The sequence below is a fragment of the Salarias fasciatus genome (assembly GCF_902148845.1).
Source record: "Salarias fasciatus chromosome 23 unlocalized genomic scaffold, fSalaFa1.1 super_scaffold_20, whole genome shotgun sequence".
Lineage (NCBI taxonomy): Eukaryota > Metazoa > Chordata > Actinopteri > Blenniiformes > Blenniidae > Salarias > Salarias fasciatus.
In genome coordinates this window covers 1,565,182-1,578,778 of record NW_021941230.1, presented here as the reverse complement: position 1 = coordinate 1,578,778, position 13,597 = coordinate 1,565,182, and the positions used below count along the sequence as shown (strand labels likewise).

At 37.8% G+C, this 13,597-nt stretch overlaps 1 protein-coding gene across 1 annotated transcript in view; it reads right to left on the bottom strand.

Moving 5' to 3' along the window:
* Positions 1 to 1,668: 1,668 nt before the first annotated feature.
* Positions 1,669 to 13,597, bottom strand: part of LOC115384152 (neural cell adhesion molecule 2) — a 188,059-nt gene continuing 176,130 nt past the window's right edge. Inside the window, exons 16-17 of the mRNA XM_030086491.1 lie at positions 3,418 to 3,625; positions 1,669 to 1,798 (exon numbers count right to left, since the gene is read on the bottom strand). Of these exons, the coding sequence (XP_029942351.1) occupies positions 1,684 to 1,798; positions 3,418 to 3,625 (323 nt within the window). The 3' untranslated portion in view covers positions 1,669 to 1,683. The remainder of the gene's footprint in view (positions 1,799 to 3,417; positions 3,626 to 13,597) is intronic.

The following is a 13,597-nucleotide window of genomic DNA, read 5'->3' as shown; positions in this document are numbered from 1 at the left end:
ACATGACAACATCAGAGAGATCCGACAATCACACTGAAGAGAAAAAATTAAAAATTAAAAAAGAGGATTCAGTAAAAAAAAAAAAAAAAAAAAAAAAAACCAGCTATGATGAAATTGCCTGCTAACACATTCATGTATCAATGGCAACGACTTCAAGTGAAAATGCTAAGGTTTTGTTTGTAGCTTGTTTCCAGGTCGACTGTGATCAGATACACTTATTGAGAATGTTTACCAGGGCGGCATTTTCTGAAAATGACTTGACTCTGTCTCCATGGAAACGAGGAAAAACACAAAAACTTTTTAGTTTTCTATCTCTATGGGAATGACGAAAAACATACTTTTGAAAACTCTCCATCTCTATGGAAATGAGGGAAAAAACTTTTTAAACTGCTCGGTTTCCATGGAAATCATTGACACCACAATATTTTTTCAATGTTCCATCTCCATGGAAATATGGGAAATCGATTTTCTGAAAACTTTTCATCTCACAAAATTTTGAAAATTCATCAACTACATGAAAAAGTGGAACACATTTTTTTTTTTTGGGGGGGGGGAATGCTTCGTCTCCATGGAAACGAGAGAAAACTGAAATGTTTCAAAACAGTCCAACTTCATGTCCAAAAAAAGCACGAGACAATGGAAAACTCTTAAAATGTTCTCTTTCCTTAGAAACAAACAAGGTTTTTTTCTTTATTTTTCAAAATGACTATCTCCATGGAATATAAGGAAAACATTCTGACTACGTCTCCATGGAAACAAGGGATGACAGCAAATTTTTGAAAATGCTCCATCTCCCTGGAAACAAGGGAAAAAACTTTTGAAAACGCTTCAACTGCATAAAAACACAACTTTTTTAAAGTGCTTTCACTCTGTCTCAGCAGAAACGACGGGAAAGTGCAACTTTTTTAAAACACTCCATCTTCATAGAAACAGATAAAAGTGGAACTCCATCGCTGTAATCATGCACATTTTTGAAAAAAAACCAAAAAACGACATGTAGTAATGGGTAAAAACTAAACTTCTTTAAAACATTAAACTTTGTTTCCATGGAAACGGGAATTTTTTTTTATCTTGTTTTCACTTGAAACGTTGCCATAGAAACGGGCTCTTGATTCACGTATCTGAATCAAACTTCCACCGTTTGAGCGTCAACAATCGTCAACAATGACATCACTGCACATGTGCGGAATCACACCACCACACATTCCGTTTGTGTGTTGTTATTGTTGTTGTTCATCCTTTGTTGCCATGGCAACACTAATCGATTTTTTTTTTCCTGTTGAAGAAGCTGGAGAGTTCAGAACTCTCGTTTCCCACGGCGTCCGAAGGCAACATCTCCAGGACTGAAAACATGGCGAAAACAAACAAACAAAAACAACAACGTACAATCATTGATCAACAAACAATCATCCACTGATGCCGACATGAGATCATTCAGGGTGTATTTTTTTTAAAAAGTTGACCCTTTTTTAAATTTTTCATCTGTATTTTGTATTTGTATTTACAGCTGCCGTCCACCGGGGGGCAGCATTTATAAACAGAACAAGTGTTTCAGTTTGTTTTTTTTTTGTTGTCCTTCTTGTTTTGGTCTCATAATCGTGAATGTTCCGTCCTCAGGGGAGCGGGGCTTGCTGGTGGGTGACCCCGCCCCCTCCCTTCAGTTATTGGCCTCCCACTTCCTGTCTACGCCCTGCTGTCGTCGGCCTTTGTGTGGAGGCTGCCGTCGCCATGGACCTTGATCTCGATGGTGTCGGGTTTCAGCGACTCTTTGCCGTTTTCCTCCTTCAGCGGAAGTTTTCTAAAGGAGACAAAAAGCAGAGAAACAGTGTGAGAAATTTTCAAAAAGCTGCATTTCAATTGAGATTTGACCCGAGTACTTTTCACAAAGCTTTGAGTTTCCTCCATTTCCATGGAGACTGTATTTGCAAAAAGTTGTGGTAATCCCCCGTTTCCATGGAGATGTGAGTAATGTGAGTATTTTTAAAAAGGGTCATAATTTCCAGTTTGCATTGAAATCAAATTGAAATATCTTTAAAAAGTTGCACGATTAATTGATAAATAATTAATATATTAAAGATATATATATTCAATTAATATATTAAAGGTGCTGTAGGCAGGATTTTGCTAGTCAATGCTAATTTTTCTGTGTTTTCTTTGGATTAAATATTAGAGTATCCATTGATAATCCTTTAGGAGTGTATCGGAAGGGCGCAGCATTTCCATCTGTCTCTGTTCTTAGCTGAAAAGGAATCTCGACAGCTCCAGGTATCTTTGACCAATCAGAAGAGCCCATGAGGCTCTAACCGTGATTGGTCGAGGGGCGTTCGTCGCATGTTCTTGTGGGAGGGGCTTAACTTGCGTGAGGGCGTGATGTCAGAGAAAACAGGACCGGATTGTCTGTGCTGGGTTTTAAATCGCCATCTTAGATGGGTCAAATCGCCATCTTGCTTAGGTAAACCTAAGCAAGATGGCGGAGATGCGAAAACCTGCCTACAGCACCTTTAATTAATATAATAAAAAATGTTCTGATATATTATATCATTATATGGCTCTATATATTATCCAAATATGCTGTACATTATTTACTAATACAAATACCGTAAATCCTCTAATAATGACCTGTTTCGTCTCCTTTAATGACCGGGTGCGTCTTTGAAGAAAGCTCATAAAAGCCGCCTCCCAATATCAGCCTGTTTTTTCTTTTTTTTTTCTTTCTTTTCTTTTTTTTTTGTCTTTTGGTTTTTTGTGTGAAGCGCTATGACACTGTACTGACAGTAGTCTCTGCTACAGTGCCAGTCCCCCTGGTATTAAATTCGATGTTGAAATTGAATTTTTTTCACATCGATTGAAAACATAAAATCAAATTATTCAAATTAATTAGATATATCCCCCAGCTCTAGACTGCACTACTGTTTCTTACTGTTTTAGTACTGTTTGATGCTTGTTTTCAATAAATGAGCTCAGGACATTTTACTGGGTTCAAACTGACCCAACAGATCTTTCTGCTCTTTTTTGAAAATTTTCAAATATAACGCTCTCTCTTTTACATGCCTCCTTCCATTAAAAGCCTTGTGCCAGCTACACTTGAGAAAAATACAAGCCCCGGCTACTATAAGAGGATTTACAGTATGTAAATATTAAATGCATTATTATTATTACTACTATTTTCATAATATATATATATATATATATATATATATATATATATATATATATATATATATATATATATATATATATCTTTATTGTTGCTGTTGTTGTTGTTATTGTTGTTAATCATTTATCATTTAGAATTGCCCTCAATCTGGAAAAATATACAAACAAACAGAATTTCTCATTTCAGATTTTGATGGATGTCCTGATATTACAGTGTTTTATTGCTGTCGCCGTGGCGACGCCGTCGTCATGGCAACTCACAGGTAGGCGGCCTTGCCCTCCTCGGGCTCCTTGCCCTTGGCGCCGGTGGCCGTCTTGTTGCCGCACAGCGAGCGCGTCAGGCACATGAGGAGGCCGGCGCGGCGCAGGAAGAAGCAGGACACGTCCAGCAGGGCGGCGACCAGGAGCAGAGCGGCCAGGCCCAGGCCCAGCACCGCGCCCAGGCCCAGCCCGCTGAACAGGGATTCTGCTGAGGCAGGGGGAAACAGACAGGGGGCGCTGTTAGGAGGGGCAGGGCTTAACAGGCTCACTGCAAAGACACCGTCAGTTATAATGGAGCCGGATGGGAGAAAATCTCACATTTCTAACAAACTGAAGCTTCTAGTGTCTAAAATAAAAGTCGGACTGCTTTGAAAACAAAACAGAGTGAAAGTGAACTACATTTTCAGTCACAATTGATGTCTCTTTTCTCACATTTTCACAAATTTGTGAGATTTATGAGGCATTTTCTACAAAAAAGAGACATACTTTTTTTTCTGCTGAGTCAGTCTGGGGTCATGTGACTCTCATGACCATGTATGGGCGTACAGCAATGACAGGGATGATCGATTCTTTGACAGAAGGTTCATTCATGCTGTTTTTGATCTTAACAAGAATAAATAAATAAATTGATTGATTGATTGATTGATTTTATTTGTTTCATTCTTTTTTAAAAGAAAGAAATGAAAAGGAACAGAAAGAAGTGAGACTTATGATGTCTGCCCCTATTAACATAAAATAAATGACAATTTGTCAAGATTTAACATATCACAAAAAAAAAAATGCAAAATTCAATACAACAATTTCACTAAATCAAATACAAATATGACCATTTCACAAATAATTGCAGATCAAATACAACCATTTCCCAAGTGTAAATACAAAAAAAAAAAAAACAAAAAAAAACCTTAATGAAATATGTTCAAAAGAAACAATCATTCTAAGTTTGACCATTCTTTGAAACAGAGTCGTACCCTCCCAATAACTGTGCTTTTAAACATTTCTTGAAGATGTGAATGGACTGAGACCTCTTAATTTCACTGTCAAGTTTATTCCATAAATTGATTCCTTTTGTTGTGATGCATCTTTCTTTCAATTTGGTTCTTGATTCTGGTCGTTTGAAAACTTCAGTGCCTCTTAATCTATATTGACTGTCTCGCTTTGCAAATCTATTCTGTAATTTAAATGGTAATTTTTTCCGGTGAGCTTTATACATTGTTTTAAGAAGGTTGAGTTCTACCAATTCTTTCATTTTTAAGGATTTCAATTTTATAAATATTGGGTTAGTGTGGTCTCTGTAACCACTTCCATTCACCACACGAATCGCTCGTTTCTGTAAGAGGAAGAGTGGTTCAATGTAGGTCTTACAAGCATTTCCCCAGACTTCAACGCAGTAGGTCAGATATGGTATAATCAATGAATTGTACAACAGAAACAAAGAATTATTGTGAAGTGACTCTTTCAATTTGTACAGAACAGCAATGGTTTGAGAAATCTTAGTTTTAACGTACTCTATATGGGATTTCCATGTTAGTTGTTCAATACACCTAAAAACTTAATTTCATTTGTTCTCTCAATCTCTATACCTTCCACTGTCAGTGTTGTGTCAACGTCTGTCCTTCTGTAACTGAAAATCATATATTTGGTCTTACTGATGTTCAAAGATAGTTTGTTAGCGTTGAACCATTTTATAACATTCTGAAACTCTTTTTCTACAATTTCTAATACTTCATTTATATTGTCTCCAGCATAATACAAAGTAGTATCATCTGCAAACAAGATGCATTTCAATAAGCTGGAAGCAGTGTCAATGTCATTGATATAAAGAAGAAAGAGCACTGGTCCAAGGACGGATCCTTGAGGAACCCCACAAGTTACGTTTCCATTTTTAGATTTGATATCGTTGATTTGAACAAATTGTTTTCTGTCTTTTAAATAGCTTTTGACCCATTCGTGAGCAACACCTCTTATACCGTACTTATATAATTTATACAGCAATATGTCATGATCTAGAGTATCAAATGCTTTTTGAAGATCTACGAAGACACTTACTAAGAAACGTTTCTTGTCCATTGCATTTGTAATTTCTTCTGCCAGTTCCATAATTGCTGTGGCGGTTGAGTGATTAGTCCGAAATCCATATTGATTGTTACTTAAAATGTTGTGTTTAACAATAAATTTATTTAATCTGATCACAAATAATTTTTCTAAAATTTTTGAGAGCTGAGGAAGTAACGATATAGGTCTGTAATTGGAGACATCATTTTTATTTCCTTTTTTGAAAAGTGGAATTACTTTGGCTATTTTCATACTCTCTGGAAATGTTCCTGTGGTAAATGACAAGTTACAGATGTATTTAAAGGGTTCAATCACGACATCTATTATTTGTTTTATCAGTGACATGTTCATGTCTGTATAGTCATTGGAATTTTTATTTGGAAATTTACGAACAATACTGAATATTTCATTTGCTTGTACAGGCTCAAGAAAGATGCTACGTTCATTATTTTGTATTATTCCACTATTTATGTTTTCGTCTGGGATATTTTGAGATAGATTTTTCCCTATATTCACAAAGTAATTATTAAATTCCTCTACAATGTCCTGTTTTTCAAAAATGTCTATTTTGTTTTTGGTTATATGGTTTGGAATTATGGGTTTAACCTTGCCTTTGTGCAAGACTGTGTTAATTACACTCCATGTGTTTTTTGTACTATTTTTGCTTTTCTCTATTAATTTTGTGTAGTAATCCTTTTTCTGTTGTCTTAGAATTGATATCAGTTTATTTTTATATTTTTTATACCGAACCTCGGCTTCTTTTGTTCTTAGTTTGAGAAACATTCTGTAGAGATAATTTTTTTTCTTACAGGCGTTTTTCAGACCACTTGTCATCCATGGGTTATTAATAGTATTTTTCTCGACACAAGCAACTTTGGTTATTTTGCAATTTTTGTTGTATAAATTAATAAGTATCTCCATGAAAGTGTTGTAGGCATTATTTAAATCTCCTGTATAAACTTGATCCCAATTTTGTTTCTTTAAATCCTCTCTGAATGCCTCAATGGCTTTATTGGATTTGTCTCGTATAAAAATTGAAGTTTTTTCTCGCTCAGGGGTAATGCACAATTTTTTAAAAATAGTAAATACAGGTAGGTGATCACTCACATCGGTCATAAGAATGCCACTAATTATGTCTCCATGTAAAGTTGTGTATATGTTATCAATGATGGTTGCGCTATGGGTAGTAATTCTAGTTGGCTTTGTAATCATAGGACATAGTCCTGCCATTTGCATATAATTTTTAAAGTCATTTGACGCTGCATTATTACCCAGATCAATGTTGAAGTCACCACAGACTATAATTGTTTTATTTTTAACATCTGCAAACAATTCAAGAATTTTGTCTGTGAACAGCTCTATACCAGGCCCAGGTGGTCTATAAACACAACTAACAAGTATATTTTTGCCAATATCGCTGATGATCTCAATTGTGAGCACTTCCATTAAGTTAAATAAAAAAATGAAAAAAATTAAATAACAATAATAATAATAATAATAATAATAATAATAACAATAATAATAATAATACCGTATTGGCCTGAATATAAGACAGCATTTTTTCCAAAAAAGGTATTCTCAAAAATGGGGTCATGCTATAGTCGAGGACTAGAGGGAGCCAATGTCCCGGTGACCTGTACTGCCTCTGCTTCATGCAGTGGCTCAGCCGTCCCGTTAGGGGGAGCTAGTGAGCTGGACAGAGTGTCAGCCTGCAGCAGTAAGAGAAGAAGACTGAGCAGTGTGGCTGATGTTTTTTTCTAAGGTTCATTTCAAACAGCGCATAGAGAATATATGCCTGTAAGTACTCAAATATATTTAGTTGATGTTCAAGATAGAGGTGAAATTGATACTTGTGAGTTTGTCAGTTTGTTTTGAAGTTTCAACGCAGATGCTAATTCCGTTAGCATGTCAATGGTGTTTCCATTAATAGTTAGCATTGAGCGAGCGGCTTTGATTTTAAATACTGACTTGTTTTGTTTTTAGACAGTGATGTATGTTGTGATACATCTAGTGCATATGGTCACTTATATGTGTATCTGGTTTGTTTCTGTTTTACAGCCTTCAGGAGAAAGCAGTAAAAGCTCAGACCAGCTGAAATCTCCTACTTTCTTTCTGAAGAACTGTTACATGCCAAACGGAATCCAACATTCACGGAGGGCTGAATTGTTGATGTTCATGAAGTTGAATCTAACTTGAATTTGATGGTTATAAAGTTATTTACATCGTTAATGCAGTTATTGAACCTTTGAGGTACTTAATTGTTGCTTATTTTGACAAAATATTTTTTTGTTTATTACTGCAGTATTTTTTTTAATCTTAAATCACATGGAATGTTCTCTCTGTTGTGAGTTTTTGAGTTTAGAATAACTGTACAATAAAAATGTATTTTATGCTTACCTTACCTTATTACCTTATTGTCTTCAACATATTTTTATTTTCACAAAATGACATTTGAAAAATAGGGGTCGTTTTATAATCAGAGTCGTACTATATTTGGGCCTATACGGTAATAATAATGACAATGTGAATAAAAAAAAATAAATTAAATTTGTCTTGAAGAATAAATGAATGAATAAATGAATAAATTATCATTTTTTTGTGGAATTAGGAAGTATGTTAGTAAATAAATAAAGATTTTTTTAATACTCAACTCTGACGCTCATGATTTGGGCAATAACAACATACATTTTTCAAACTAATTGTCTCACTGTGAAGCTAAGGATATAAAACTAGCTTTATGAACTTGGTTGCTGATGTTCTTCATCTTCAGGCTGGTTATGAAGGACGCTCCAGCCGTTCTTGGAAAGTTAGAAGAAGATTAAAAGTAAAAGGTCAAAATCTGCACGGCAGCAGTTTTTCACATGCAACATTAATCCAAGCGCCTCTTGAAGAGGTCGTCTACTAAAATATACAAAATATAAACAAGCATGTTTTCAGGCCTGGGTGATCCGGGAACATTGGTTTCTCATCTGAGAGGAACTGTTTTAAAAAATACAGATAAAATAAATAAATAATAATGATAAAAGCCTGGGAGTCACAACTTCAAGGTTTTCTACTTCAAAACCCATTGCATTCTGGGAAAAATTCCAGTTGACCAAGGCTGCTTGAAGTAATAATTTTATCTTTTTTTGTTTTATTTTATTTTATTTTCGGCAAAAAGAACATCTTTGATAGACTCTTTGGATGAACATTCATTCATACTGGTTTTTATCTGGTTTACAAGTAAACAAATAATAATAATATAATAATAATAATAATAATAATAATAATAATAATAATAATAATAATAATAATAATAATACTATTATGCCACTAAAAAAATCCAATTTGTTTTTAGGTAGAAAGTAAGAAAGAAAGAAAGAAAGAAAGAAAGAAAGAAAGAAAGAAAGCAAGCACTTCCACATGCACAATCAAAAATTAAAATTAAAAATCAAAAGATAATCAGAGTTCATCTTCGAAAATATACAATATATACATAAGCATATGTTTAGGTCTGGGTTATCCTGGAATGCTGGTGAAGGTTTTTTTTTTTTTTGATAAAAGCCCAGGAGTCAGAACTTCAAGGTTTTCTATTTCAAAACCCATTGAATTCTGGGAAATCCTCCAGTGGAGTCTCAGCCCAGACGACTGTCAAGTCTCCAGCTTTAGCTCTCAGAGGGCCAGAAGAAGCTCATTAAAATGCTTCTTCTTCTTCTCTCTTCCTTTTCTGGCTGGGTCTCTGGGATGTGGGGTTTTTAAAAGCGGCTCCGCTGGATCGATCTTCCTCTCGCTTCTTGTTGGATTTGAACCTTTCAGAAAGTTGATCCCGGTCGGTTTCGGCCGCCGGAGCCTCGGATTCGGATGTAATTTAACACACCGAGGTTCCCTCACTCTGTGCTTCATGACTTAAAGAGAGACGCTTTCAAAGGCAGTGAAGGAAACATAATGACCACTACTGACTGTGATTGAATGAATGGGAGATGCTGTCAGAACGGGAAGATTAGAGAGACGAGGAGGAGGAGAGACGGACTGAGAGGAAAACAGATCGGTGGAGAAAAGATCAATACCAACAGTCAAGAAACAAATCAAGTGAGCAACGATACAGGATGGATGGATGGATGGATTTTAAACTGATGGACGGACAGATGGATGGATGGATGGATGGATGGATGGATGGATGGATGGATGGATGGATGTTGGATGGGTGTTCAGTAGGCAGATGTTTGCATGGATGCATTTTTTTAAATGTAACCTTTATGTATACAAGTGGGTCTTTTTGAGACACAGGCTCTCATTTTCAAGAGGGACCTGGACCTGTGGATGGATGGATGGATGGATGGGCGAATGCATGAATGGATGTATGTATGGACAGATGCATGGATGGATGGATGGATGGATGCATGGATGTTGGTTGGACGAAGGAATGGATGGATGAATGTTTGGTAATGGACGGATGTATGTTGGACAGATGGATGGATGATGGATGTTGGTTGGACGGAGGAATGGATGGATGAATGTTTGTTAGATGGACGGATGGATGATGGATGGATGGATGGATCGACAGATGGACGTACGGTTGGATGGATGTTGGTTGGATGGATAACAGATGGATAGACAAAGGGACAGAGGGATGAACGGCTCCTCCAGGTCTCTTCCTGGTCAAACTCCACTCTTTTCCATCATCTCTTATTCTTCTCTAATCTTTTGTCACTAATTCATTGATTCTCTATTTTCTCTCATCCGACCCTCAGATGAACGTCTTTATTCCAAACTTCTTCCTCATTATTCATCATGAATCATCACTCCTCTGCTCTATTAATGCTTTTCTCCATATCCCATCAATATAAACACCATGAGTTCCATCATCCAGTTTCAGATGACATTATCATTCACATCCCTGACAGTGAGGTCATCCATCGCCATGGTAACCACAGTCATTAGGTTCTAATTAAAGGAGAGACAAATGGCTGCTGGCTTCAGACCTCAGTGAAGGAAAGCAATGGTCAAGAGTCTGATCATAGAGCTATGATACAGGATGGATGGATGGATGGGTTAATGGATGGATGGATGGATGGATGGATGGATGGATGGATGGATGGATGGATTGAAGGATGGTTGGACTGATGGATGGATGGATGGATGGATGGATGGATGGACTGATGGATGGATGGATGGATGGAAGGATAGATGGATGGATGATGATAGATGATAGATGAATGGAAGGATAGATGGATGGATGGAAGGATAGATGGATGGATGATGATGGATGATAGATGAATGGAAGGATAGATGGATGGATGGATGGATAGATGGATGGATGGATGCTCGGCAGATATATGGATGGATGTACCAGATGGATGGACAGATGTGTTAAAACACCAGTACACCCATTTATTCTAATGAAGCCTAATACCAGCATCCATCTACAGATCTATGTTCATACATCTATGCTTGCAGCTCTCTAGTATCCAGTTAAATCAAGTCACTGAGGAAAACTCAACCTGATTGGTTGATTGATGAGTAAAAGAACCTTTTTTTCTTTCTCTGACTGGAGTTTGAAGCAGGCAGCAGCAGAGCAGTGATATTAAATTCATGTTCAGGTTGAATTATTTATGATCCGGACCTCAGCCTGTCCTTCAAGCCCTGCAGTGACTCAGCATAGACACGAAACACATAGACTCCACTCTAATGAGCTGCAGTCTGACTATTGGATTCCTCTATGGAAAAAAAAAAAAAAAAAAGGAAATTCATTGATTCTGATTCATTTATCAGGTCTTCCAAAGAAATTCAAATTTCTGTGTGAAAAATAAAATAGGTAAAGAAAAAACCTGATTATACTGAGAAAGTTGAGACTAACGCTGAATCCCATTTCACCCCTTAGCCCTCCCCCTTGGCCCTTCCCCTTGTTTTGCGCGTTCATGTGGAGGGGTAGGAGTGTCCCAATTGTCATGATGACGTAGGGGTAGGGCCAAGAAGGAGGGCCAGTCACCTCTCCAAAAGGAGATTCTCCTGAGGCACACATCAATCGGAGGGGCATGATCCAGTGGTGGGCCTACACCGTGACTGGTGGGCGGGGTTAGTTCACTTCTGCATTGGCGGGAGCGATCGTTTCTACACCCGCGCATTCCTGGTGCATTCCAAACACAACAGATAGATGATTATTTACAATAAACTGGTTTCTTCAACACTGCCCGCCTGGAATGCGCGGGGAAATGGGAAATGAGCGCTCCCGCCAATGCGGAAGTGAACTAACCCCGCCCACCAGTCACGGTGTAGGCGGACAAAATAAGCGACCCTCGCCACCGGTCGCCACTGAATGACAGACTTCCCAGAAAGCCTTCCATGATCAGCAAGATGGCGGCCGCAACGAAAGAAGTTCATAAATGTCAGTATTTTGTGAATTAATAAAGTTTTAAAATGTAAGAAAAACATTCTTCTTCAGCAAACAATTGTCGCATCTGCCGACGTCATCGGCAGCGGTGACTACTGATGACGTACGCGATTGTCTGAGGGGTGTCCCAATTCGGAGGGGTTTACTTTCGGCCCTACTCCTTAGCACTCTGTTTCAAAGGGGTAGAGTCGAAGGGGTAGGGCTAAGGGGGAAGGCTGGAAAGAGAAATGGGATTGGGCCTGAGTCAAGACCAAGACTTTAAAGGGCCAAGACCAAGACAAGACAAATCCCAATTCTCTGCTTAATCCTCACTCCTCAACCTTGATCCTCAATCTCAAATTAAGTGCCTCCTAAAAACAAGTGTTAAGGAATGTAAAGTCACTTGGAAATGGGACAACCCTTAAAGACAGTTACGTCCTTGGACCACAGGGGGCAGCACTGCGCAAGAGGGTCAACGAAAGCTGGAAGTCCAGTGTTTCCTGCAGGAAAAAAGTTTGGCGGGGGGGGGGGGGGGGGGGGGGGGGGGTGTTTGGACCGTCGGGAGGGTGCTAGGGGCTTGCGCGACGCTTCTTTGGACCGTCGAAGGAGACAGACAGCGCACACGCGTGGAGCGCTGTTTATTTTTTCCTCTCCGTAATAATTTTGTAATAATTTTGGTCAATGATCAATAACAACACCCTTTATAATTGTCAGTAATGCGCCCTGCATTAGAAATGTTTAACATTTTGCATGTGTGACCTTGTTAATAAATGCATTCAAATTAATTGTCTTGATTTCTTTCTAATAGCCTTTATAAATATTATCTGTGATAGAAACTTAATACAATTACTCCCAAAGTAATATACAATTTTTTTTTATTAATAAAATAACAGCAAAACGAACTATTTAACAAGAATTCTGGATTATCCTTACCTCCAAGGTAGGTCTGGTAGAATCTCAAAATTAAGGGAGATAACGTCCCGTAGTCTCGCTCCTTTCCTCAACTTGTTTAGGAATGGGACAACACTTAACTTCACGGGAGCGCGCATTTTGAGGAATGAGGAGTAAGATTGAGGATTAAGCAGAGAATTGGGATTCGCCCCAAGACTTTAAAGGTACAAGACCAAGACTTTAGGGGAAAAGACCACCGTCTCCAAAAGCAACAACCAGACTAATCAGTTTCAACATTTCATGCCTTTCACTGCAATCAGGGGAATTTTCAAAAATATCCGCACTAAACCGACACGTTTCACTTTGAGTTGACTCGCCCAGTTTCTCTAAATATTTGGACGATGTCAGAGGAATAAGAATCATGGGTAGTACGGCGTGTTTTACTCTTCAACCAGACGAGATTCATGTTTACAGACAGATCTGCTTCTCTAATCTGCTTGTTTGTAGAAACGGCGCCCGTCTGATCCGAGAAAATGCTCCACACTCAAAGCAATGCCTTTCTAAATGGGCTGAAAAGGCATCTGGAGAAATTATCAAACAGCAACTAATTAAAAAATAAATGAAAGAGATGTTAGCAAAGATAAATATTTCTCCATTCATCTATTTATTTAATTTTTTAGAACATTCAATTACTCTTCAAGTTGCAGCAGACCCGATTTAAAAAAAAAAAAGAAGAAGCTTTGAGTTAGATGAAGTGGAGAGTGAGCCTGGAGCTCCATTAGTATGAAGGAGGCGGCCGGTTGCCATGGAGACGGCTGTAATTCCAGGCTGCGGTGTTGTAATTAGGTGACTCAGTGTTTTCTACTGATAAAAGCTTCTTTAATA